This window comes from Pan troglodytes, chromosome 1, assembly GCF_028858775.2.
Source record: "Pan troglodytes isolate AG18354 chromosome 1, NHGRI_mPanTro3-v2.0_pri, whole genome shotgun sequence".
Taxonomy (NCBI): domain Eukaryota; kingdom Metazoa; phylum Chordata; class Mammalia; order Primates; family Hominidae; genus Pan; species Pan troglodytes.
In genome coordinates this window covers 109,908,755-109,934,367 of record NC_072398.2, presented here as the reverse complement: position 1 = coordinate 109,934,367, position 25,613 = coordinate 109,908,755, and the positions used below count along the sequence as shown (strand labels likewise).

The following is a 25,613-nucleotide window of genomic DNA, read 5'->3' as shown; positions in this document are numbered from 1 at the left end:
TTTACTTGTTTCCTTTAGTCCTTAAAATAGATGTTAGGATTCTTGTTTACAGAAAAGTTAAGGAATGTTCATCCAGATCACCTAGCCAGTCAGTGGTAAAGAACAGTCACTGGAACCCCTCTTTCCTGATCCAAAGCCAACATACTTAACCATAATAAATAATGCCATTGTCTGGTGGAATCCTGTAGTCCCTTAGATAGTGTAATTTTGTGTTTAATGTAAACATTTTATGCACTAAACTGACTTACATTTTACTTTTTAAAACAATATTTTAATTCTGAATGAACATTTGCATAATAGGAGAATGATCTAAATTGCAAACTTCCATTTTGAAGAGTTGTAGTTCTTTTAAATCTTTTTGTAACTGGGAAGAAGAATGGAATTATGTTTGTTGTAATCCAAGGAAAGTTGGTTAGCATTCTTTCCTGTTACTTTTTGATCCCAAAAGAGATTCTTTAGTAGATTAAGACCAGGAATGAATGTGTGGATTTTTTTAAATAAAAAATTGAGAGAGATTGTAACTAGCAATTCAGAGCCAGATTTATGTTCAGAAATGTTTGATGCCAGCCGTTTTAGCTACAAATAGCTTTTTCTTGACTGTACAGTTGTGTTCTTATGGTACCATTCTGAAAGTGATGTAAGAGACCATGTAAAATGATTGGAATGCCTCAGCATCTGAACAATGCACATAGCCAATTATTAAAATTACCCAGTACTAACCTGTCTTGGCTTAGGAACTATGGAATTAACTGTGGGTAGCATTTCTACACATATCATTACAGAACAAGCATAAAGACAAGCTTTTTTTTTCCTTTTCTGTGGATTTGTTTTTTCTTATTACCATATCTTTTGTTACTGAAAACTGGTGGTCATCTGTACTAATAGATAAGAGAAGTGTGTTTGACACCAATACCTAATCTTAGATATCCCTGCTATTTTAAAACACAGTCCTTCACCTGCATGCTCAGACATGTGGGTTCTTTCAAACATACTGGACTTCCTCCTTAGGTTTTAGTTGTGTTAGTCAATAGTTGAATGTTGAAGGAGAGGATGCCAAGGGATATTAAAGAAGGTAAAAGAGATAAGTGACAGCAAACATTATTTATTTCTAATTATCTCTCAGAATGACTTTTAGATACCCTTCCCTACTACCTTTTGATTTTTGCTTTAGCATAGCTGGTGAGTTTTGGAATCAGAGAGACTGGGCTCTGATTTGTACTAGCTAAGAATATTAGACAAGCCACTTAACTTCTTTAAGTCTCAGTACCCGTATTTATATAATGGGAATAATAGTGATATCTAACTTGCAGGATTGTTTGTAAAGATTGAAAGCAACATATTTAATTGTGCTTGCGTGGTTCTGGGCACAGAATAGGCACCCGAGTGTAGGGGCCCCTGAACTTTAAAGTTCATTACTTTCATGGTAATTCCTCCTTTGGAATATATAGTCTGGGAACATTTGTCTCTAGACCTTGTTTCAGTTTCTTTTAATGACTCCCTTTAGGCTCTGCTTCATGGCCAACGCAAGATTATGGATCACCTAAAGAGTAGACTAAAAGTACTATTGTCTAGTAACTTCAAGTTTGTAGGTTAACTCACTGTGAATCAAAAGCTTTTAAAAATCTTTTGCGTGGTCATAGTTTGTAGTGTCTTGTACCTCTCATCTCAGAAGCAATTGATTCATAGAAAAAATTATTTAGGATTTCAGATTAAAGATGAAGAACTCTTTCAATAAGAAGGAACTGATTTGGTTGGATTATTTGTTTCTTTCACCCCTGAGTTTTCATGGAAATCAGGTTTAAAATGTTAGAAGCAGTTGGTTTTCAGCATTGGGAAAGCTTATCTGATCAGGCATGCGAAATGGCCTATGTCGGATTTCTGAGCTAGGAAAGGCTAGGGGAGGTTGAGGAGATTATTGTACTTGTAATTCCTGAGCATGGTTGAGACACAAGGAGAGGATTGTGGAAATTGTTTTTAAAAAATTGTTGAAGTTAATGCATTCTTGGGTGGATTTGCAAAACAGAACAAAACAAAAAGTTGTTGAAGTTAGTTACACTGGTCTAACAACGTATACTTACCACCCCCATTTGGGCTGGAGGAATGGATCTAATAATAATATAGGTGTTTGTGATCTAATTTGAATCATGTAATCATTTATCATTTCTGGGTTAGATGGTAAGGATTTTCTGTTTCACAGATTTTTAGACTGGGAATTGTGCTATTATAAAATAATATTTTACATTAAATAATGCTTTCTAGGTTGTAATCACCTTAATAGACATGATTTATTTGGGCCACAAATGAACTCTGGTAAGAATGGAGGGCTGGTTACATTATTTTAGTTTTACAGATGAAAATAATCAGTCTCAAATAGCTTAAGGGAATTCCTTTAGACCATATGGTTAGTATATGGAAAAGCCAGAGCTAGAACCCAGGTTCTGATTTCCAGAGCAGTTCTTATTTCATGATACCGCATAATTTTATAATGTCCCTAAATCCGAATTTCATTTCTCATGATGTGAAAGGATTCTCTTTATTTCTGTTTGGTTAGCTGCATCAGAGCATGACAGAAATGGAGCAGAATTTGAGTATTCTTTCCCCAGATGGGTCAGTTAGCTTTTCTTAAAGCTATTCTGTGCTTACATTGTTAATCAGTTGTCCCTGGTTCCTAGACAGGATGTTGATCCATGTGAAATAGGCAGGAATATGTGTCTGACTCAGCTTAACTCATCACAACTTTCATATGTCCTGCTAGTGGGTCTATAATGTCACCCTCGTTTACAGGCGTTTTTAATTTTCTGATGTCTATTTCTTAGTATTTTTCCTCAGCCATTTTTAATGTCTCAAGCCATAGTTCTTCCTGAGTGGCCTGAAGTGATTTTGCTGCTCTTTAAAGCTTCCTTAAGGTTTTTCAAGAGTGTACAACATAGGCTGCTTCTAAGTGTATTTTTATTTCCTAGCTCTTAGCATTTCTCACCTTATCATTATAACTTTAAATTGAAACAGAATACAAATTGTGTACACAGATGGGTGTGTCACTATTGCACTGTCACTTATGTAAGTGCAGTTTAGCATTTCTTCTTTCCTTTTAATCAAAATGAGGAAATAGAAAATGTTTTGTTATGGTAGTTTTACACATACACCCACAAGGAAATGTGTATCTAGAGTCTGTGGGAACTGTGACTGATACATTTCAGGGAATAAAATGTATGATGGCTAAAATTTTAACTCTGCCAAATGTTCACGGGGAAAGAAAAATTAACAAACTCACATTTTACACTTTATTTTAGCCTAGTCTCTGCCTTGTTTACATCTATATGATAATGAAGCTATACTTGTCTTTCCACAACAGTGTATTTTATAAGTTGTACCTTTTGTTTAAGGGAGCCTTCTTAACAAACTTTCTTTCAGTTGTCCAGTGTACAGAAGCTTACTAGAAGGAGTGGCCAACTAGTTAAAGGTTTGACACCTCAATATCAACAAAATGCCAAGTGGATCATTTTGACTCTCACAGCAATCCAACTGGACATTTGACCATGCCCCGTGGTCAGTGGAGAGCTTCTTCTCTGAAGGCCACTTTTATCTAGCACATCAAGGCTATACACCTCTTTCACTAAGAAGAATTTGGCACTTTTATGTTGTGAGAGCTGAGATTCACCATTCTCCACCATCCTGAGAAGAGCTTTGATAGCAGGGCTACTCCTGAGGTACATAGATTATCCAAAATACATACAATTTTTTCATAGAAAATTATATATGTATTATAATTTTTATTCAAGACAGGTTGAAATTAATAGATTTCTTACATTCACTGCATTAAAGGAATATTTATGGCTTTGGTAATATTTTAAATTTCAAATTAAAAAATTTGAATATCTGAATTAAGTATCTCTGATTTAACTCTGTGTGTGTGTGCGTGTGTGTGTGTGTGTGTGTGTGTGTTGGGAGGAGGAATAGACCTTGGAATTGTTTTTTCAAAACTTTTTTTATAATAGTGCCTAATCTCAGTTGGCAAGGAATAGCTGTCCAGAATGCTGCATAGATCTAGTGAAAAGATTTAGGGAAGTTGTAACTAGTTTAATAACCATCTGTGGAGTGACATAGATTGACACACCCAATTACACAAGACCTGAGTCTGAGAACTGTTGATGTGCAATCATCCCATCAGCATCTGCTCGTCATTATCAACAACAATAATGGCTCAACTATTTCTTTGAGGCCACATGAAAAGACAGTGTACCCATAGCAAAGGATAAGTCAGACCTGAAAAAAACATAGCCCTCTGCATCCCCTTGTTCCCAAACTTCTTTTTAAACATAACCTTTTGTGAAGTTCTGAAAGAATTCATTTTATGTTTTCTTTTTATTAATTTTTCTTCTTAAATACCATGTCTTTCTGGCTGAAATCCTTGCCAAAACCAGGAAGGGCCAGTGTACTGTGGGTGATTTTTCTAATTCATTTCTTTGTCATTTGAAGCCTTCTGTGGCTTCACGCTGCTTTATGTGTATGTAAATATTCAGTATCTTTTCTAGTTTACGCTTTTGTCACAACTGCTATTAAGCCACCTATGGACACATTCTAATATAAATTATTTTGGCCACTGTGAGTGGGAGGGAAAGAATCAGTTCACAGGGATAAATTTGCATGTTGAGAAGATAATATATAATAGTTTGCAAAACACTTCTATGTACATTGTATCTTTTATAGAGACAAGGCCATGTTTTTATTTGTAGAGACTGAGACAGAGACCCCATGAGATCTAATGCAGAGTCACATGACTCCAGAGCCAGGTCTTCTATCTGCTCTTTGGTATATAACTGGATCATTATTCTATTGACAGAAATAAGGAATCTTCTTATTTTTCAAAGGCACCCTTTTGCCCTTGGAAGGTATCTTTAGAAATCCTTTACCAGAGTAGAAAGAAGACAGTTATATTTTCCTGCCTTTTGATAAAAAACAGTGTGTTTTTTCTAAATCTTGTTGTGTTTGACTAGAGTCTGATTAAGGTACCTTTTGGGAAATTAAGGTTCTATAGAAATTACTGGGCTCAATCTAGTGATACAAATATGTGTTGTTTGATTTATCAACACATTACAAACCTTAACTTTGGAGTTTTAATATCTGGTTATCTTTAATATCTGGTTATCTTCTTTCTGAAGTGTACGTACACAAAATTGATGCTAAATAAGGTCTTGTTGTTTTGGCAAATAGTCAAATGCAAGGTATTGATAGATCAGTACTGTTATAACTTTGGTGCACAGTTGCTGCATGCAGATTGGCTGTGGGACCTTGTTCATTTTTTGAGAACTAATGTAGAGTTTGAAAAAACACCGTAAGCCTGCATTCCAGAAGTTCTGGTATGGATAGTGTGAGCCCAGGGAATGTGCTTAGATAAAAGATCATTTAACAAATAGGTTTTGCCTTTTTTTAGCAATCAGGCTTTGTGCTGAATATTAGAGTGGTTGTTTCAGAGAGTTTGCAGCAATTAGGCTTTATTGGTGCACTAAGGAGAAGCAGAGAGGAGAAGCAATTCTTGGTAACTTCCTTGGAAGTTGCAGCTAACTCTGAAAAGTCTGGGTTGAACTAGGTAAGTAACTAATTCCTAGAATCAATAAACTTTGCAGGAGTCCATTTGATTGTACATGTAGCTCCCTGGAATTGCTATTGGTCCCTAAATCATCAGTTTGTAATGCTGGTTTTCAAACTTGAGTGCACATCAAGTTTTGGAGGACTTGTTAGAATACAGATTGCTGGGCTCACTCCCAGAGTTTCTGATCTGGTAGGTCTGGAGCGGGACGTGGTAGACTGCATTTCTAAAAAGCGTCCAGGTAATACTGCTGCTGTTTGGGAAAGTACGCTTTGAGAGTCACTGGCTTACAGCAATCTCAAGGTGTTTGGATTTTGGGGCAGGGGTGCTGTGCAGGCGTTGCTGGGATCTCTTCACAGCACCTCCACTGCATAGAGGTGAGCCTCCAGATGTTTTCATTCATTCAACAAATATATGTACCTATTGTGTGCTGGGCACTGCTTAAGTTGCGAGGGGATATTGTGAAGAAAGTAAGCAAAACCCCTTTGTTTGTAGAATTTCAGTGAGCATAGTCCTGGGTTAACCTGACAACAGTCCTACTGTTTATTGATGCTTATAGGTGAGCCTATTTCTCTTTCTAGCTTTCTTCCACTTAATTTACTTTCTTTTGGAATTCTTGAATTTAATAATAATAATATTGATGTTATTAGTCATCACTATAACTTTTTATTGAGTGTGTATTTTATGTCAGACACAGTGTGGCTAAGTGCTTTACATACATTATCTCATCTAATCCTTAGAAAAAACCCTGGTGTATTAGTCTTAATTTAAAAGATGTACTTTGGAAAGGTTAGTAGTTTACCCAAGATTATGCAGCTAGTTAAAAGTGGTGCTGGGGCTGGGCTTGGTGGCTCACACCTGTAATCGCAGTGCTTTGGGAGTCTGAGGTAGGAGGATCGCATGACACCAGGAGTTTGAGACTAACCTGGGAAACATAGCAAGACCCCATCTTTATGAAAAATAAAAAAGCCAGGAGTGGGGGTGCACACCTGTGGTCCCAGCTACTTGGGAGGCTGAGGCAGGAGGATTGCTTGAGCCCCAGAGGTTGAGGCTGCAGTGAGCCATGATTATGCCACTGCACATCTGTCTGGGTGACAGAGCAAGATCCTGTCTCCAAAAAACAAAAAACAAAAAACAAAAAAAAGTGGTATTGGGCCTGTCTAATTGCAAGCCACATTCTTTACTGCATGCTTTAGTCCATTGTTTTTTAAACTGCAGATCATGACCACGAATGGGTCATGAAACCAATTTGGTAGGTCTCCAACAGCACTTTGGGGGAAAAAAGGGTAGAATAGAGAGTATCACATAGTATGGACAAGCATTGTTTCTTGAAATTTTTGTTTTTGCTATGCACGTATATATGTGAATATTGAGGTCTGGTACAAGATATATTTCTCACTGTAGGTCACAGTAAAACATGTTGGTAAGCTACTATTTTCTTGGCTATGGGACTATATGTCATCTAATCACTTTTTAAAAACAGATTACAAACTGTAGGCCTTAGAAAGGTAAGTAATTTTTCAGCTGGGCATGGTGGCTCATGCCTGTAATCCCAGAACTTTGGGAGGCCAAGGCAGGTGGATCACGAGATCAGGAGTTCAAGACCAGCCTGGCCAATGTGGCAAAACCCCGTCTCTACTGAAAAAAATGCAAAAATTAGCTGGACATGGTGGCGTGCACCTGTAATCCCAGCTACTCAGGAGGCTGAGGCAGGAGAATCGCTTGAACCTGGGAGGCGGAGGCTGCCATGAGCTGAGATCACGCCATTGCACTCCAACCTGGGCAATAGAGAGAGACTGCATCTCAAAAAAAAAAAAAAAAAAAAAAAACAACCAAGGTAAAGTAATTTTTCAAGAGCACAAAAATAGTCAGTGGCAGTACAAAGACAAGATGACTGACTTTTTTTTTTTTTTTGAGACAGGGCCTCACTCTGTCACCCAGACTGGAGGGCAGTGGTGCGATTTTGGCTTACCACAACCTCCACCTCCCAGGCTCAAGCGATTCTCCTGCCTTAGCCTCCCGAGTAGCCGGGATTACTGGGGTGTGCCACTACCACCCGGCTAATTTTTTTGTATTTTTAGTAGAGACGTGGTTTCACCATGTTGGCCAGGCTGGTTTTGAACTGCTGACCTCAAATGATCCACCTGCCTCAGCCTCCCAGAGTGCTGGGATTACAGGTGTTAGCCACTGTGCCAGGCCAGATGTCTGACTTTTTAGCCCTTGGTCCATTGCTTTATTCTTCACACCATACCACTTCCTTAGAAGTGCACCTGGGAATGCCTGGGAATTGAATTTTGTCTTTCCACATGATGGCAGATATGCTATGGAACCTTCAGGGATGTCGGTGAAACCTGAAAAGGGAAGTTGAATCTCAGCCTGCTCTGAGTAGGTGAAAATTCTGCCTTGGATCCCCCAAAGTCTGCAGATAAAGATGTGACATTTCTCGTGTTCTGCTGTGCTTGAAGGAAAGAGGGTAATAATCTTAACAGTGCCAAGCTGTAAGCATGTTGCATATATTAACTTGTTTAATTACTAATTATTTTGATACAGCGGCCATGCCTGGGATATGAACTCAGCTGTTTTGAGTGAGAAGGGGCATCCTACCAGTGTGAGTTAACACTTCTCTGTACTCTCCCCGGTTCCTCATTTTGTTCCTGCTGAGTTCAGAGCTATGTTCCTCATAGCCTGGCTTACCTGTGGATGTTCTCAGCCTCATTTTCTTTTGCTAGATCATATATCTTCATTAGGTGGGTGATTTTGGTTTCTGTTACTTTTTCCTTAATATTAGTATATTGCTGATTTGGATCAGGGGCTGGGCTGTAGATTTTCAGCATGGTGAGGTGATAATACATGTTGGTCCCCCATGCAGAATGCTGCCTCTAGCACTTTAGCCAAAGGAGCTCTACAGTCTGTCCAGAAGTACTGGGGGACACTGGTAATAACCTGAGAACACTTACAGAGCCTTCCAGAAAGTGCCCTTTCACATCATATAAACAGATCATGGGAAGCTGAGGGAATGCAAAGTCAAGGCCTCATTGGAGAGCGGAAAGGAGGCTGAGATTGGTGGAGAGGAGTGGCTGTTACATTCTAATTAGAAGAATCACATGTGCAGGGCCATGAAGCAACTAAAGATGGGATGAAAAACTTAACTTGTGAATCGCAAAATTTGAGTAGGAAGGAGCTGGAAAGGCCTGGAAGTGCGAAGTGATTGGCCCTTGGTCAGATGGCTAGAAGATAGAGAGCCAGGCATAGAACCCAGAATCCAGGCCATCATTTTGTGGCCTCTTTATCCTAATGACATGTTAGCCAGAGGTGTCTTCCAAAGCACCTGATTATAGGGAAGAATGAATGTCACTTACCCTAGAGTGAGTGAAATAGAAATGCCAGGAAGATATACCAGGTTTATCCAGTTTCTTTGCATTTTTCTGGCATACTGTATACTCTTGAGCGCATATGTATCCTACTTTGTGAAATCTGGGGGTAAAGCAGGACCCTTCAAACCCTTAAAAAATGTATACCCCAAGAAAAACATTTTTAAAGCATGAACGCTTCCTCAAGTAAATACATATTTATACATTATATAAATGTCTGGCTATTAAACCATGTATGCATATGTTAACTCTAAGTAAAGCTTATTATATGTTTTTTAGCCCATAAGTATGGAGATGTTTTAAAATTTCTTCCAGTGCCCCAGTGGATGGTCTTACACCTCCCCTACTTCTGGGGTACACACACCTAATTTTGCAGACCACTGGTCCAGAATGTAAATTGAAGAGTTTAATGTCTAAGATATTTGTTCTTTTGTTTGTAGCTTATCTTTTACTCCCCATGTTTCAAATATCCCTTTGCAAAATAATTTTTGAGTTAAAATTTTCAATTAAAAAACTGTATCCTTGAGGTAGAAAAGATAAAGATAGAAGATATATGTGAATTAGGTTGTATCTCTCCTTAAGAGGGAATACTGTTTTTTATCTAAGGAGAACTAACAACCCTCCCTTTCATTGCCTGGGTTGGTATAAGTAAAAATCCTTGTTTGAAGTTATTAAGCCTTCCCACCCATATGATGATTAGTTTGGTTCATAAGCTAGAGTTAGGGCTTAGTAAAGGCTCCTTTTTTTTTTTTTTTTTTTTTAAAGTCTTTCCACCTTAACTAGCAAGTAAGCTAGAAATGACAGAGCAGTAGAAGGGGGAATCTACCAGAGTGTCCTACAGGACCTTGTTGAATGCTACTGCTGCATGCAAGGGTTGTGGATTTGGTGTGGGCCTTCTGCAGTATCACCCAAATTTGAGCAGTACATGTAACTAAAAGTAAGAAAAATAAATTAGACAGTTTATTTCATTTCAGACTTTGGAAGCCCAGGACTGTGGGGATTAGCTATTAGCTAAGACAATGATTCACTGAGCAAATGCAGTGAAAGATTCTTTTGTTACACTGATCATCATTTGTGGAGAGACTCTGAAGAAGGATAAAGCTCTGGCTGCATAGTCAAACCAGACCTACTACTCAAGGACATGCATACTAGATATGTAGGTGTTTCCAAATATTTTTTTCAGTTGTGGGGGTGCAAATCATTTCAATAGTAGAGTAACTCAGTTCATTACTGTTACTGGAAAAACAAGTTTAACCAAGCACATATCCTACTGAGGGTGAGTCAACAGTGTCATTTTAACATAAGAAGGACAGTACATGAAGTGAGTTATTCCAAGTCCTGTGGTTTTCCTACAGCTGAGCAAAGACAGCTGTTCTTTCGGAAGTGGGGCTCTAAAAAGAAGTTGCCCATCTCCTTTCTTTCTTGATTATAGCCTTTTACTTTTCTTTTGGCCTGAGACATTTCAAAAATTCATTTCCTCCTTAGATTTCTATCACCAAATACCCTGAATTTTGATAATTTATTTATAGAGTATATTATTTATTATAGACTTATTATAGTTTAAAACTTTATTTTAATTTATCTCCCATTTCAAGATCCATGTTTGCTATATGTGTCAGATAATAAAAATGCCATAAGGAAAACAGAGGAGTGATCTTTTTTAATATGTCATTATTTTCTATAGTTCTTTAGTGGTATGGACATGGAATAAGGTGGCATTTTGTGGGACAGTATACCAAACTTAGTGATAAAATTTATACTTTTAATTTTGGAGGACAAAAGTCTTGTATTCTCAGCCTTGTGGATAAGACAGTGCTCTGAGCTGTCTGTGGTTTCGTAAATTGGGATTCAACATCATGAAGGGTATGTGTCTGGATAGTTTATTTGTTGGTTTGGGAAGGTGAGTTTTTGTCTTTTTTCCCCCTCTGAGTTGATTTCTTTAGTTGGAGAGAAGCAGACCAGATGAAGAAAATACTTTATCTCTTATGGCATTTTTGGTTTACCACATTAGTTATGACCTGTCTTCTCTGAGCAGCAGGCCATGCTTCTCTGTTCAGTAGTTCAGTTTTCACTAACTTAACTGCAGATGTGTTCTTGGAGGGATTTATTTCTAATCAATTGAATTATGGGTACTTGGATAAAATGATGATGGGTTACCTACTTTTAATAGGGCCGTCATTTTTAAGAGTAAAATCTTGTCAAGATAGGGTATATCATACTTATGATCTGGTTCCATCTCTAACTCCATAATTTCCTTTTGCTCCTGTGTTGCTACTCTATTATTGAGAAGAGATGGTATCTTGCCAGTGTCAATTTTACAAAGAAAAAATTCTAAACAATTTCAGTCATAGGGTAGTTTTTTTTTTTTTCCTGGAGAAATAATGCATAGTGTAGTATGTTGAATCCTAGAGTTGGCAAGTTTTCAAAAGTGGGGTTCTTTTGTTGTGTAGGTAGGGGTGATGCTAGTCAATGGGTGTTAGTCATTAGGGCATGTGTATGAGTGGTAGTTCTGAGATACAGCATTGGCAGCCCCTCTTGTCCCTGGTTTTGTTTTTGATAAGCAAGTCCTGGTTTTGTTTTAATAAGCAGGTCATTAGCTGATCTTTCGTGTAAATGTTTTTGATGTGCATAGCTGGTATGTGGGTGGTTACCTACCTGAGAATGTTGTAGTCACAAATGTATATTATGGAAGTTTGCAGATTATGGTGGATATCAGGTTTTTCTAACTGCGTATTTACAGATGTAGTGAGTGAAAGGAATGTTGGGTCAGTAGGTAAAAGACTTGTGCTCTGGTCCTGGTTCAGACATCTTGATTTGTGTGACTTTGGGCAAGGCCCTTATTTCTTTGAGTTGCAGTTTCTTGTGTAAAATGGTGCTAATACCAATTTACATGCCTCATAGTGTTGTTGTGGGGATCAAATGAGATCACTGTTTATGAGCAGCCTTCTCAGGAGTGAGAAATAGAGGGTTGTGAGCTGACTTTCTGATTTGTTTGGCTGAGGTGTTCACACAAGCCATAGAATGCTTTGTAGGCTTGGGTGGAGGAATGTAGATGGAAATCAGCTGAAAATCCCTGCCTATTAGAAGCTGAGATGTTAATCCTAAATATATTCTCTGGAGTACTATCAGATGCCTTGCTTTTCTTCATGATGCCATATTAGCTTCATCTTCAGGTAGCATAGGTGCCTGTTACTCTCATTTTACTTGAAGAAACTGACCAGCCAACTGATTTAGGATATGGCTGGCTATCTTCTGGAACTCACATTAGAGTTACTCCTTGAGAGTAAAGTCTTGTATTTTCTGAAGGTTGCTGCTTTTGGGGTATTTTCCGTGGAGGTGGGTGGGCACACACAAAAACTCACTGTGCTCAAATTTATAAACTTGTTCTTCTTAACAATTTTAAAGCCAGATTACATTGGATTGGGGGAGGGGAGGATACTAGATTTATTTAGTGTTTTTAATATAAAACTTTGTATTTGAAACTTTATGTGGTAACATATATTTAGGCTCATAGCCAAAGTGATTACAATGCATTGGTTTTAATATTTTCAGTGAGGTAATGTGTGCTTTAGTGGGGAGGAGGAGAAATATTATTTAATCACCAGCACTACACTAATAACCACATTTACTAAATCCTTTGTCCCTTTGCTTGAACTGAGGGTTCCTTGCTTTTATACTGGTTTTCCAAAGGACTTAATCTTGTTAATGTGATGAGGTGATGATGGGAAGGACATTCCCACTGGGCCCGAAGTGGTGAAACTGGTAAAACTCCCTTTGTAAGTCCCTCTTGTTCAACATGAGTGTCACTCCCATGTCCCTAAAGCAGAATGGAGTTTTATTGAAGAGAGAATTTTAAGAGTGATAAACAAAAGAGATGGAAATATCTCCTGTGCCAGGTCATTGTTACCATTAAAGACTAGAATAAACTGTAATTTTGCAGATTTTCTTTTTGTCTTATGGGAAATTAAAGACTTGGTTATCCTCTCTCGGAGGAAGATAGAAAACTACTGGGCCTGCTCATTAACAGTTTAGCTTGGCTGACATTTTTCAAGCACTTACCATGGTATTATAGCTGGGCTGAAGCTAGGTGGAGCAGACCTCACTTTGGTGTTGCCTAGCTCCAGAATCTGTCTTCTAGTGGAATTCCCTTAGGCTTCCAGACAGGAGTGGCAACAAAGCAGATGAAATGGAAGGTAGGCCAGGGCATCTGCTCGTTCGCTCGCTCGCTTGCTCTTTCTCTCTTTCCCCTTTCTTTCCTTTCCTTTCCTTTCCTTTCTCTCTCTCCTTTCTTTCTTTTGCTTCCTTCCTCTCTCTTTCCCTTCCTCTCTCTCTTTTCCTTTTTTCTTTCTTTTTTTTTCTTTTCTTTTCTTTCTTTTCTCTCTCTCTCTCTTTCTTTAGCAGTTTATTACTCATTTGTGAGAATCAGGGAAGCACTGGGCTCAAGAAAGCCAATACCCCTTCTAGGGCTTACCCCCCATTTTAAAATTTAATATATTGGAATTTATATTGTTTCTTTTGATCCGAGATCTTCAGGCTGAAGCTGGAGAGAAATCTTTTGACCTCTCTAGAACAAAGAAAGCCTTTATCAAAGACAATGTAACTTTTTGAGTTTGCCAAATTAGGTGTTGCTGCAAATGGAGAAACCTAGAGTTCTCTTCTGTGCTTAAAGACACAAACATGGAAAGTTTTAAGTTCCAATATGGTCACTTAATATATACAAAATTTTCTGTCTTTGCTGTCTTTGTCATTCCAGCAACAACTGGATGAGCAAATAGAATGATTGTGAGCACTTGCAAACCAAATTGTGACTGTTAGTGTGTTGAGCTGCTTTTTTATTAAAATGACTGCTACAACTCTGCAGAAATCTGAGTAGTCTTGAAGATAAATTCTTGCTTGCATTTACAATAAAGAAAGAATATGAGTAATCAAAAGGCTGATGGAGTTGGAGGACTGGCGTTTTTAAGAGGAACTGATTTGGACATTGAGATTATCAGCTCCTCATCAAATATCATTAAATACACATTATTATTTTTTTCTGTTGACCAGGAGACCCAAGTTGTGTTGATGTGGGACATAGTTGTATGTCTGAAGAAACAAAGCAAGGGAGAATAAAATAAATAAAAATTGAAGTTCAGGAATATATATATATATATATATATATATATATATATATATATATATATATATTATTTTTTCCAGGCACAGTCTTGCTCTGTCGCCCAGGCTGGAGTGCAGTGGCACAATCTTGGCTCATTGCAAGCTCCGCCTCCCGGGTTCATGCCATTCTCCTGCCTCAGACTCCCTAGTAGCTGGGACTACAGGCACCCGCCACCATGCCCAGCTAATTTTTTTTTTTGTATTTTTAGTAGAGATGGGGTTTCACCGTGTTAGCCAGGATGGTCTCGATCTCCTGACCTCGTGAACCGCCCACCTCAGCCTCCCAAAGTGCTGCGATTAAAGACATGAGCCACCGCGCCTGGCCGTTTAGGGCTATATTTTATGTTTTCTTCTCCCTTTGGTATTTAATAAAGATTTGATATTTTTCTATTATCTGCTTTCCTCTGTTCCAAGGTTTTTGGCCTCAGGTGTGTTCTCTGGAAATGGCAATGATAGGCATTTATAATCTCCATATTTAGATATTTCTCTCACAGTGCTAGTTTCTGAGCTTATTAGAACCTAATGTTAAATGACGAGTTAATGGGTGCAGCACACCAACATGGCACATGTATACATATGTAACAAACCTGCACGTTGTGCACATGTACCCTAAAACTTAAAGTATAGTAATAAAAAAAAATATCTTGGCTATGAGTCAAGGGTTTAGGACCTTTTGAGGCACTTGGGTTTAGACAATTCTCAGTGATGTGTACAGGAATTTGGGTACAGGAATACTATTCACAGGTGAACAGAGTTTGATTTTGGCTGAAGGCATATTATTTGATCCAGATAATAATATAAAAATAATCCAAATGTTAGGACCTTAGCTTCTGCGAACCCTGACTTGAGAATAGTTAGCCATACATGTAGTTAGACTTTATGTAGGACTAACCAATCTCCTCTGCACTATTTTTGCACAGTACATTGATTATGGTATCCCTGATGACCTCTGTCCCCATCCTTGTGAGTAGCCTTCATTGCTACCACCCAAGGATGTTTTAAAAAGGCTATGAGGAAGGATGCATGTAGGGAAATCTGAGGTTGTTCTTTGGATTTTCCCTGTTTTGTTTTAGGAAGTATCCATGATTTTATATAATAATATGTAGCAATCTTAGGTTTTTCCATTTTCATTTTTAACATAATTGTGTTATTCATTCTGTTTGGGTGTCTACCTCTAAATTAACAAACATGAGAAATTGTGTACTCCATTTAAAAAGTGTCCTGAGCAATTTAAGCTAAAAGAATATGTTGTTTATTTTGGGTGTATAGCAAGAAGATTATATATATTTATAAATTTTTTTCCAGCAAGTGTACTTAAAAGCATGTACTTAAAATTAAGGACTTAAAAAAACTAAGCTGTACTTAACAAAATAATCTTTAGAAAGCTTTAAGGCCGGGCGCGGTGGCTCATGCCTGTAATCCCAGCATCACGAGGTCAGGAGATCCAGACCATCCTGGCTAACACGGTGAAACCCTGTCTCTACTAAAAATACAAAACAAATTAGCCGGATGTGGTGGCGGGCACCTATAGTCCCAGCTACTCGGGAGGCTGAGGCAGGAGAATGGCGTGAACCCAGGAGGAGGAGCTTGCAGTGAGCTGAGATTGCGCCACTGCACTCCAGTCTGGGCGACAGAGCGAGACTCCAACTCAAAAAAAAAAAAAAAAAAAGGCTTTAAAAAGGGAGTTTACTAAAAGCACAGGAAATTGGTGACAGGCAAAATTTGTCTTGATAATAGTACAAATACAGATAGTGGAACAGAACAGATAATACAAGATACAAGACAAGACATGGAATAACACTTCATATTCACTTTCTTTGACCACTAAGCAGCACACAAATATATAGCACTTTTTGTAGAGAATAATTAAATTTCTAGATATGATACAGCTTCTTCCTCTCTGTTGGATTTTATTACACTGAGATCCTGAATCTTTTGGACATGTAAACTGTGATCATGTTGGTCAGTGTCATTTGGATCTCGTTGGTGCTTATTGTTCTGCCGATGTGTATTAGTGAACCTACTCATGGGGAAGATAATACTATACAATGAATTTTCCCATTCAGTTGGAATTTTTTTATTACTCTGTTTTCTATGTTTTTCATTTAGATGTAAATTATTTTGGCTTCCATTCAACCTATTTCAGCTAGTTTTTACCATAATACACATGGCTTAAGATTTATAGGAGGCTAAGAGTGGAGAGTGTATCTTCATTCAAACAAATGGTAAGAAAGGAACTTTCAAAACTGTTTTAGTCTTGCAAAGATTAGAAAAGTACAATTCTACTTTCTCAACTTTTCATCCTTGTTAAAGGCCTGGAAATTTGCGGCATTTTTTTCTTTCTTATTTTACTTTTCTAATTTGTTACACAAAGTGAAATTCCACACATAAACATGCAAGCTGAAGGTTGGGTTTATTCATAGGTTTTGTCTTAATTATAGATATTTAGTTTATTGAATATCTTATTGAGTATTGAGTACCTGCTGTGGTCCAGGCATCTTCTTAGGTCCCAGGTGTACAAAGAGGAGCCAATTGTGGTTACTGCCTCTGTGGAATTTGCCTAGAAGTGGGAGAGAGAGAGATGAGTGAGCCAGCACTTATAATACATCTACCTAGGATAAAATGGGAGCACAGAAGAGGAACATCTGTATCAGTGGGTCTCTGAGAGCTTCTTTAGGAAAATAATGCTTTATCTGTGATTTGAAATATAGTAGGCATTTAGCAAGATAGAGAAAAAGGAAAAGGAGGTAAAATATTTTTCAGGTAAAAGAATGTACATGGGTATAGAGGTGATCATTATTAGCAAATTGGCTACATCCTAATTTGTAAGTATTTGTGGATTTTTCAAACCTTATATTTCATGTAGAAGAGCTGAATGCATTAGTCTCATCTCCAAGATCCAGGTATTGAAATTTAACCCATGCATAAATTGAATTTTTTTCTGAAGTCTTTAATAAGAGAAAAATAAAAGGAAAAACTACACAGTGTATAGTAGATTTCAATATAGCACAGCAAACACTGATGAATTTTTTTTGCAATGAGTTCAATATTATAAAATAGAACAAAATTGGAATTTTTAAAACCAAAAATTATTCTAGATTTATCAGCTAACTGGAATGATTTTTTTATAGTATGAAAAGCCTATTAGTAATACAAAAAATATTCATTTATAAGTTGTTATCGTTGATTATATTTTCTTAAGGTATATTTTCAGTTTTTGAAAAGCAGTAATAATTTGCTATGACCCTATAGCCCAGTTCTTAATATCTGGATCTGATACTAGCATCTCTTAGGTAGAAAACACACTTTCTATATGATAATATCTGTAAAGAGCACATAAATCCTTGGAACACTATTAGGAAAACAAAATTGATTTATCTCTTATTGCTTTTTTTTGTTTTTGTTTTTCCTTTTAATCAAGACAAATTTCAAGGAGGAAGACAGATGTTTCTCCGCTTCGTTTTTATTTAAATATACCACTTGTGATTTGAAGCTTCCGCACTTCTTCTGTTTGTTTGGATTTTTTTTTTCATGGCTTGATCCCAAAAAATGGAATACAAAATTTAGAGAAAGTTTTGTTTGAAATTGCAGGGCGCTATGAGAATTATTGCAAATCCCTGATGTCTCCTTGTCTGCCCTCAATTCTCCTATTTTTGGTAATAATGCAGGCAGTCATTTTAGAAAACTTTGCTTTGTTCATTTTACTGAGCCTCTTCCAGAGGCCATGTGCCAGAATCAACAGCAGCCAACCACAGCCAAGATCCTAGGGCGTAAACTCAGACTTCATCTCTCAAATGTTGCTACTTGAAATTTGCATAAACGTTGAAGAAAAAGTTAAAAGAGCCTGTATAACTCCTCTTCATGTATTTTAGGAGCCTCAGACAGTCAAGACATTAAAATACCTTCCGATTGAGCAGTGGGTCTAAGCACAGATACCACACTGCAGATAGGGAGAAGGATATGAAAAAAATCATGTGAGATAGACGACAGAGGCTTATTTGAAGAAGCTACAAAGCAACAAGTAATGCCAGTTTAAAACGATTACATGTTAATGCAACAAGTAAAACACATTGAAGGCTGCTCAGATTACACTGGCTGAAGTACAGACTTAATTACTCATGTTAGAGATTCCTAAAACAAAGGGAGGCTTTTAAGCCAGTGATATGTAGCTGGTATGATATTGAAAAGCATTGGAAAACCTAGGTAAATGCCTAGAGGAAATTTTAAGGAAGATTCCATCAAGTCTGGATACCTTAGCCTTATCCTTAAATGAATAAATTTCTGAGGCGCTGGAACTGGTTAAAATCAATGGCAGCTTATTCTGTTGTTTGCAGTTTTTATGTACAATTGGGGCTGATAAACCTGAATAAATAAAAGAGCCTTGTCTGGATTGAGTTACAGTTAGTGCTAAACATCAAGGGTTCATATTGTATTTCTTAAAAGTTCTTTTTGGAGTGATTCCAAGATTGGTATTAAGAGGGTATGCCAAGGGTATATATTGGCAATTTTTATTTTGTTTGTATTTATCTTAGAGTCATTTGGGTAGGTCACATTCTCTCTGCCCCTACTCCCAACTTCTCATTAGATTGTAAGGACCATGAGGACAGAGATTGTTTGTTTTATTTGTGCTTAATTTTCATGCAGTGCCTAGTAGGGGACAATGCTGACAGTAGTTTCTCGACAAATATTAGTGGAACTGTATTAAAATTGAGTTTTTGCTCACATATATTGTTTATTTTACCTTTAGTGGATCACTTCTCCTTATGCCTTCAGTGCTATAGTTTTTTAAAAGAAGTGTATGTTAGTCTGTTTTGCATTGCTCTAAAGGAATACCTGAGGCTGAATAATTTATAAAGAAAAAAGGATTATTTGGCTAATAGCTTTGCAGATTGTACAAGAAGTTTAGAGCCAACATCTGCTTCTGGTGAGGGCCCAAAAAACTTTCATGGCTGAAGGTGAAGAGGGAGCAGGTATGTAACATGGCAAGAGAGGAGGGAGCAAGAGAGATGTCAGTCTCTTTCAAACAACCAGCTCACATGGTAGCGAGAACTCACTCATTACTGTGGGTGGGCACCAAGCTATTCATGAGAGATCTGCCCCCATAACCTGAACACCTCCCAGTAGGCCCCACCTTCAACATTGGGGATTACGTTTCAACGTGAGATTTGGAAGGGACAAAATAGCCAAACTATATCAAGCACAAAGAAGATACAGAGATAGTCAGTGGTGGAGCTAGTATTCAAACCCAGATTTGTCTGATTTCTGCATCCGTGCTTTCAACTGCTTAACTGCATTGCTTCAAATACTCAGAAAAGATGAAATGTTTTCCATATCCCAGGAACTTAAAAGTGAAAAAGCAGAGAGCTAGAAGACCATGTAGTGCTGAATTGAGAGTCATGAGTGTTACAAGGATAGGGGGTGGTGGCCCTGTGAGGACCAGAACCCTCTGGGGGAAGCTTTCTGGGTGAGGCAAGAGGTGAACTGGGCCTTGAAGGAATGGGTAGAATTTAGGTAGTAATGAGGAAGGCAGAAATCAGTGGAAGCACAGACATGCATGGAGGAATGGAACTGAGTTCAATGACAATCTGTTCAGGAAAGAGGGCATAAACTGGGCAGAGAATGCAATGGAAGTGGTGGGGAGTAATACTGGGCAGGTAAGGTAAGCTCTGATCTGGAAGGCCAGCATGGGAGCCTAGACTGGTTAAAGTAAGAAATGGCTTGTCCTTGGAAGAAAAAGTGTCAAACTTGGTACTGTGTGAAGGTACTGCACAGACCTCCCAACTGGTTCTTAGGAGAGCCAAACTGAGGCTAAGTTCTGAGAACTAAGTAAGAACTGACAGCCATTGTAGGTTAGAAAGTAGTGGGGCAACATGTTACAAGTAGTGCTTCTGGAAGGTTAGATGCGGTTAGAATAAAAGTGTATGAAAATTGGAAATTGGCTTCTAGATTTTTGTATTATATTGCCAAATGATGGAGTGATGAGATTGAAATCTACTACTTCTTTTTGCCTTTTTTTTTTTTTTTTGGTGGAGTAGAGGAGGGCCTGCACAAACAGCAGATACACACACAGTAAATAAGATTTATTTCAGCCAGCGAGTATTTATTGACATGAAAATTGGGGTTAAATGTGACTCTTTGTGAGTGACTTGTTTCTTGGAGTCTATTAAAGCATCAGTTTAAACATCAATTCTCTATGGTATGATTAATGTTTCTTTTTTTACTTTATAAGCATGAAGCTGCCTTCAATTTTATTGTTAAATTTAAGTGTTTTACATTGGAAAAAAGTAAATTGAATTTTGAAATAAGGTCTGTCCCGGTCTCACTTTGATGGCTTCAGGTTATCAAAGTTTTAATTTCTCTTTGTATGGAAGATAATTATAGTATTCATTTTTGCTCCTGAGTAAAGCCACGAGTCTCAAGATTATTTTTCTTTTTTAAAAATTAGAATTGTCAATTTATAGTTGTATACATTTATAGGGTACAAAGTGATGTTATAATTTGCTAATACAATGTAGAACAATTAGAATGTAGTGTATCCTTCATCTCAAATATTTAACATTGTTTGAAATTTACTCTCTTAGCAATTTTGAAATGTACAATACCCTATTATTAACTATATTCACCACACTATGCAATATATCTCAAACATATACAAAAAAATTCTTCTTGTGTAACTGTAGCTTTTTGTACCCATTGATCATCAGGCCCATAGCTTCCGTAACCACCATTTTCCTCTCTGCTTCTATGATTTTGATGGTTTTCAATTCTACATATAAGTGAGAACATGCTGTATTTGTCTTCCTGTGCCTTATTTCACTTAGCATAATGTTCTCCAATTCTATCCATGTTGTCTCAAATGACAGAATTTATATCTAAAGGTTGAATAGTATTCCATTGTATGTATCTACCACAGCCTTTTTTTTTTTTTTTTTTTTTTGAGATGGAGTCTCTCTCTGTCACTCAGGCTGGAGTGCAGTGGAGCAATCTCGGCTCACTGCAACCTCCGCCCCCCAGGTTCAAGTGATTCTCCTGCCTCAGCCTCCTGAGTAGCTGCGATTACTGGCGTGCTGTAATTTTTGTACTTTTAGTAGAGATGGGGTTTCATCATCTTGGCCAGGCTGGTCTTGAACTCCTGACCTCGTGATCCACCCGCCTCAGCCGCCCAAAGTGCTGGGATTATAGGCGTGAGCCACTGTGCCCGGCCTATCTACCACCTTTTATTTATCCATTCATCTGTTGATGGACTCTTCCATAACTTGGTATGGGTGTACAGACATCTTTTCAATAAACTGATTTAAAATATTTGGGGTAAATACGCTGCAGTGGGATTACCAGATCATGTGGTGATTCTATTTTCAGTTTTTTGAGGAACGTCTGCACTGTTTTTCACAATGGTTGTACTAATTTACATTCCCATTAACAGAGTAGAAGGGTTCCATTTCTCCACATCCTGTTTATTCAGACGATATGTTATCATCTAAGACCTCTATATTATATAGCTTTTGAGTATTTTTTTTTTGAGACCAAGTTTCATAAAGTTTTTACTTGGAAAAAAAAGTTTTACAAAATATCTTTCCAAAGAAATTTTCCCATAGAGTACAATTAATTCATGTAGCTTTCTTCCTTAAAGATTACAGTATGACATTCAGAGGGGCGAGGTTTCTTGAATAGCCAACTAGCCGCAAAACCTACAAGAGAAGTAGATTTTTTTAAAGTGCCTTTAAAATGTGAAAGCAAGTAATGTAATTGTTGAATCTATTTGAAATTTTAAAATTTTCTTTAAAATGGTCCATATGGTATGCACAATATCACAGCTGGCACAAAACTGCCTGTATTTAGTTTGAAACACAAAAACAATGCATATGAACAGTATTCTTTGAAAAGTAATTCAAAATGCCGCCACTGCATCATAAAGGCAAACTTAGACAAGAGTGTTGACAGTATTCAGAGAATTAACAAAACAAGCTGATATTAAAGTATTCAGACAGTTACCTTGATTTTTTTCAAATACCACTGGTAAGGGTAAAAGAGCTTGTTGCCAAAGTAACTCAGGATACCTTATTTCAAACTACATGTAACCTATTTTGCTATAGATATTCTAAACAAATGAACAACTAGGTTTTAGGATGTAAATTTCCATTTCCTAGACAGGGCCTAGTTTTTCTGTTGCAATCTGGCAGCTTTAAACTTTGAAACCCTCTTTCCAGTTTCTTCTGATGCTTCCAACAGAACTTCCTTTCGTTCTGGAATAGTGGGTAGTGCAGGATGAGCAATGGCTGGGTGTGGTGTTAAGGAAGGTGATACAAATTCTTTTTCCAAAACAGTTCCAGAAAAAGCCTCAGGTGTTACTGATAAGGGCAAAAGTTTCTTTTGATTTTCTTGTGGTTCCTCTTCCAAAATGCTCTCACTGGTGTCACTGCAAGTGGCTTCTTCGCAGCTGATACTCCTCAAAACTCCCCGCCTATCATCAAATTCAGCAGCACTGCTTTCACTGGTGTCGCTACACACACTATTCTCTCTACTTCGAGACTTCAGGATGGATTTGCGAGGGACATATTCTCCATTCACAACATCAACAAAGGCTCTGTAAATGTCTGCAGGCGTCCTGATGGTCGGCAGCTCCTGGGCAGAGTGGCCACTGCCAGTGCTGTTCTTTCATTTACGTTTGGCTTCTTCTTTCTTTTCACTGAATTTTAAAGTGGTATTCTTTCCAGTATTTATTCGGACCCTCTTAGGCTCAACAGTATGTGAAAAATATATTGTTGGTATAGAATTATCTCCAACCCCTAAAGCCTCATGGTCATTATCACCATCATTGTCGTCAATGTTGTCGTCGTCGTCATCATCATCATCATCATCATCATCATCATCATCACTGTGGTAAGAACTGGAACCCTTCACTGAACAGTTCAACTGACTATTCACTTGACCACTGAATGGTTCTGAACTTGCAACATCCTTATGACAAGGAGTATGAGAGTCTGTTACTTGATGCATCGCATTCACATTTGTGTTACGATCTTCCTTTTCCTCTTCAGAAGATGTCGTATCTTCTCCATTTGCAATCACAGTATCAGGCTTACTATCAAGTTCACCCAGCAATTCTTCCTTTCTCTCTAGTTCTTCAAGTCGAGCCCACAGTTCTTTATCAGCTAGCAAATCCTTGGATTTCACATCATTTGCAATATCTGCTTCAAAAATATCTGAAGTTTTTGGTTTGGAATGCGGTTTATGAGCAATTCGGTGTTTTGCTTTAAATTCGAAGTCACATTTAATTTCTTCTCGTATGTCAACAATATCACCTGCAGCATCGCTCATTTTCTGCAAATCTTCTGTGAATTCAACTCTGGATTCAAAATTTTTCATCACTTTTTTTAAGTCATCTATTGTTTTTCTTACATGTTCTTTCCAGTGCTCAACTAAACCTACAGCCTGCTTTGCTGAGCCCTTTGCAAACCAGTTGTCCCCCAGTAAAACAGTGACTTCATTAGTATGGACAAGTTTTCCTGGCATGAAGGCAAAAGGGCCAAATGGTACCATTATATTATAAGACAATTTATCAGGCAAGGTGCTGAGTCTTTCTCGAAGGGCATTATAGTCATTATCTACCTTCTTCCTTTTCCTGCTCCTCGCGCAGCCGCGCCACATCCGGGGCGCGCAACCGAACCGGGGCAGGGGCCGGGGCCGAAGGGGGCGAGGGGTCAGGGGGCGTCTCCACGGTGGGCGCCTCCATGACGGGCCCGCGGGCCTCAGCGCGGCGTGTGAGTCCTGAACCAGCGCCTGCGCAGGCGGCGCGGCCGGCGGTTGCCCAGCGCCCGCGCGCCCGCCCGCCCTCAGGCACCGCGCGCCCCGCGCCCAGGAGGCCGCGCCCGCCGCCGCCGCCGCCGCCGCCGCTGCTCGTGTCCGCGCCGCCCGCTGCCGCATCTCACACGTGCATGTCGCCGCCGCCGCCGCCCCGCAGCGGGCTCCGAGTAGCAGGCCGCCTGCCAGGTACCGAGACGCCTCTCCGGTGCGGGCCCAGCCAGGCGTCCCGTGGCGGCCGCGCCTCCCCACCGCTTTTGAGTATTTTTAAAAGTGGACACTCAAGCGTTCATATAGTCATAGTCAGTGTGTGGTTCCTCAGACCTGTGGTATCAACATCACCTGGGAATTTGTTAGGAATGCAGATTCCCAGGCTCCCTGCGGACTTAGTCAGAAATTGTGGGGGTCGAGTCTAACACTCTTTTTTAAAAAGCCCTCCAAGTGATTCCAATGCTTACTAAAGTTTGAGAACCGTGGCTCAGTAAATGCTAAAGGTTCAAGGTAGCATGATCCCACACATCAGCCAAGTGGCATTAATTATTAGCCTGGTAAGCCCACCTTCTTTTCAGTCACTGAGTTTGATTGGTTCACTAAGGCTAGGCTGTAAAGTTATTTGCTAGATTGATTGCTACATATTGACTTTGGGTTGTTTGTATTTCTCTGAACCTGTCACTGTAATGATTTGTCAGGACACTTAATAGGAACAGGCCGTGATTTTTGCACCCATGGCATTCTGAGTCATGGGTGGCTGGGTCATTATGTACTCCAGGTTTCTTCAGGCACTGGGCATGCCATTCATGTGCTTATAAGGAGGGAGCTGTCGCTGGTGGATCACAGGGAACCTTTAGGGACATTTAGTTCGCTCTCAGCTTGGTACAGGTAGGGAAATTGAGCCCCCATGAAGTTGTGCTTTGCTTGCAGTTAGGGGTACAGACAGGATTTCAGGTCTCCTGAGTCCCTCCACTGCACCAGGATTCCTGCAGGGGGACAGAGCTACAGCTTTTTCTGTGCCTACAGGACATTCCTTTCCTACTGTGAGGGTTTTATTTATTTATTATTTTATTTAAAGAAAAAAAGTAAATAGAAAAAACCCCGGAAGTTCTCACTGAAACTAATAAAAGTGTCTAAAGAGAATGAAAAAATCAGTTTGAGAACTTTGGTATGGAGGAAATAACCTGACATTAACTGTTTTAATTATAGTTGTTGCATTGGGCTTATCAGTGTGGGAAGAGGGAGCATTTGAGCCTTACAGGGAAGTGGGATATGGACAACAAGATGACCCTCTTCCTCAATTTGCCTGTTTGGGCCTGCAGCCTGGTGACTCTTTGTGTGATCCCAACAGCTGTCATAGAGATGGGTTGGACTTTTACTGAGACCTGGGTCCTAGGCCCAGCACTGCCACCAGCTAGTGGCGCGATGCCCCATAAAGAGGCCACTTATTCTCTCTGGCCTCTACTATTGGTAAATGGGCATAATAATATCCACCCTGCCAATCCTGAGAAATTTCAGGTAGTGGGAAGCAGTGTATCTTGGTGGTTAAGGGCAGAGTCTCTGGATTCAAATTCTGGCTTTCTAACTCAGTGGCATGGCAGTAGGCAGGCCACTTATCCTCCCTGTTTTCTCACCTGAGAATGGGTATAATGAAATTTACTTCTAAGGGTTGTTGTGAAGATTGAATTAGTTAGCTAATTTATGTA

At 38.8% G+C, this 25,613-nt stretch overlaps 1 protein-coding gene across 1 annotated transcript; it reads right to left on the bottom strand.

The window, feature by feature from the left end:
• Positions 1-20,112: 20,112 nt before the first annotated feature.
• On the bottom strand, positions 20,113-23,916 carry LOC129137504 (unconventional prefoldin RPB5 interactor 1-like). Its single transcript, XM_054669691.1, is given in 2 exon segments — positions 20,113-23,731; positions 23,733-23,916. Coding segments are annotated over 2 exon segments (1,578 nt in total). The 5' UTR covers positions 23,849-23,916; the 3' UTR covers positions 20,113-22,269.
• Between the last annotated feature and the right edge of the window lie 1,697 nt (positions 23,917-25,613).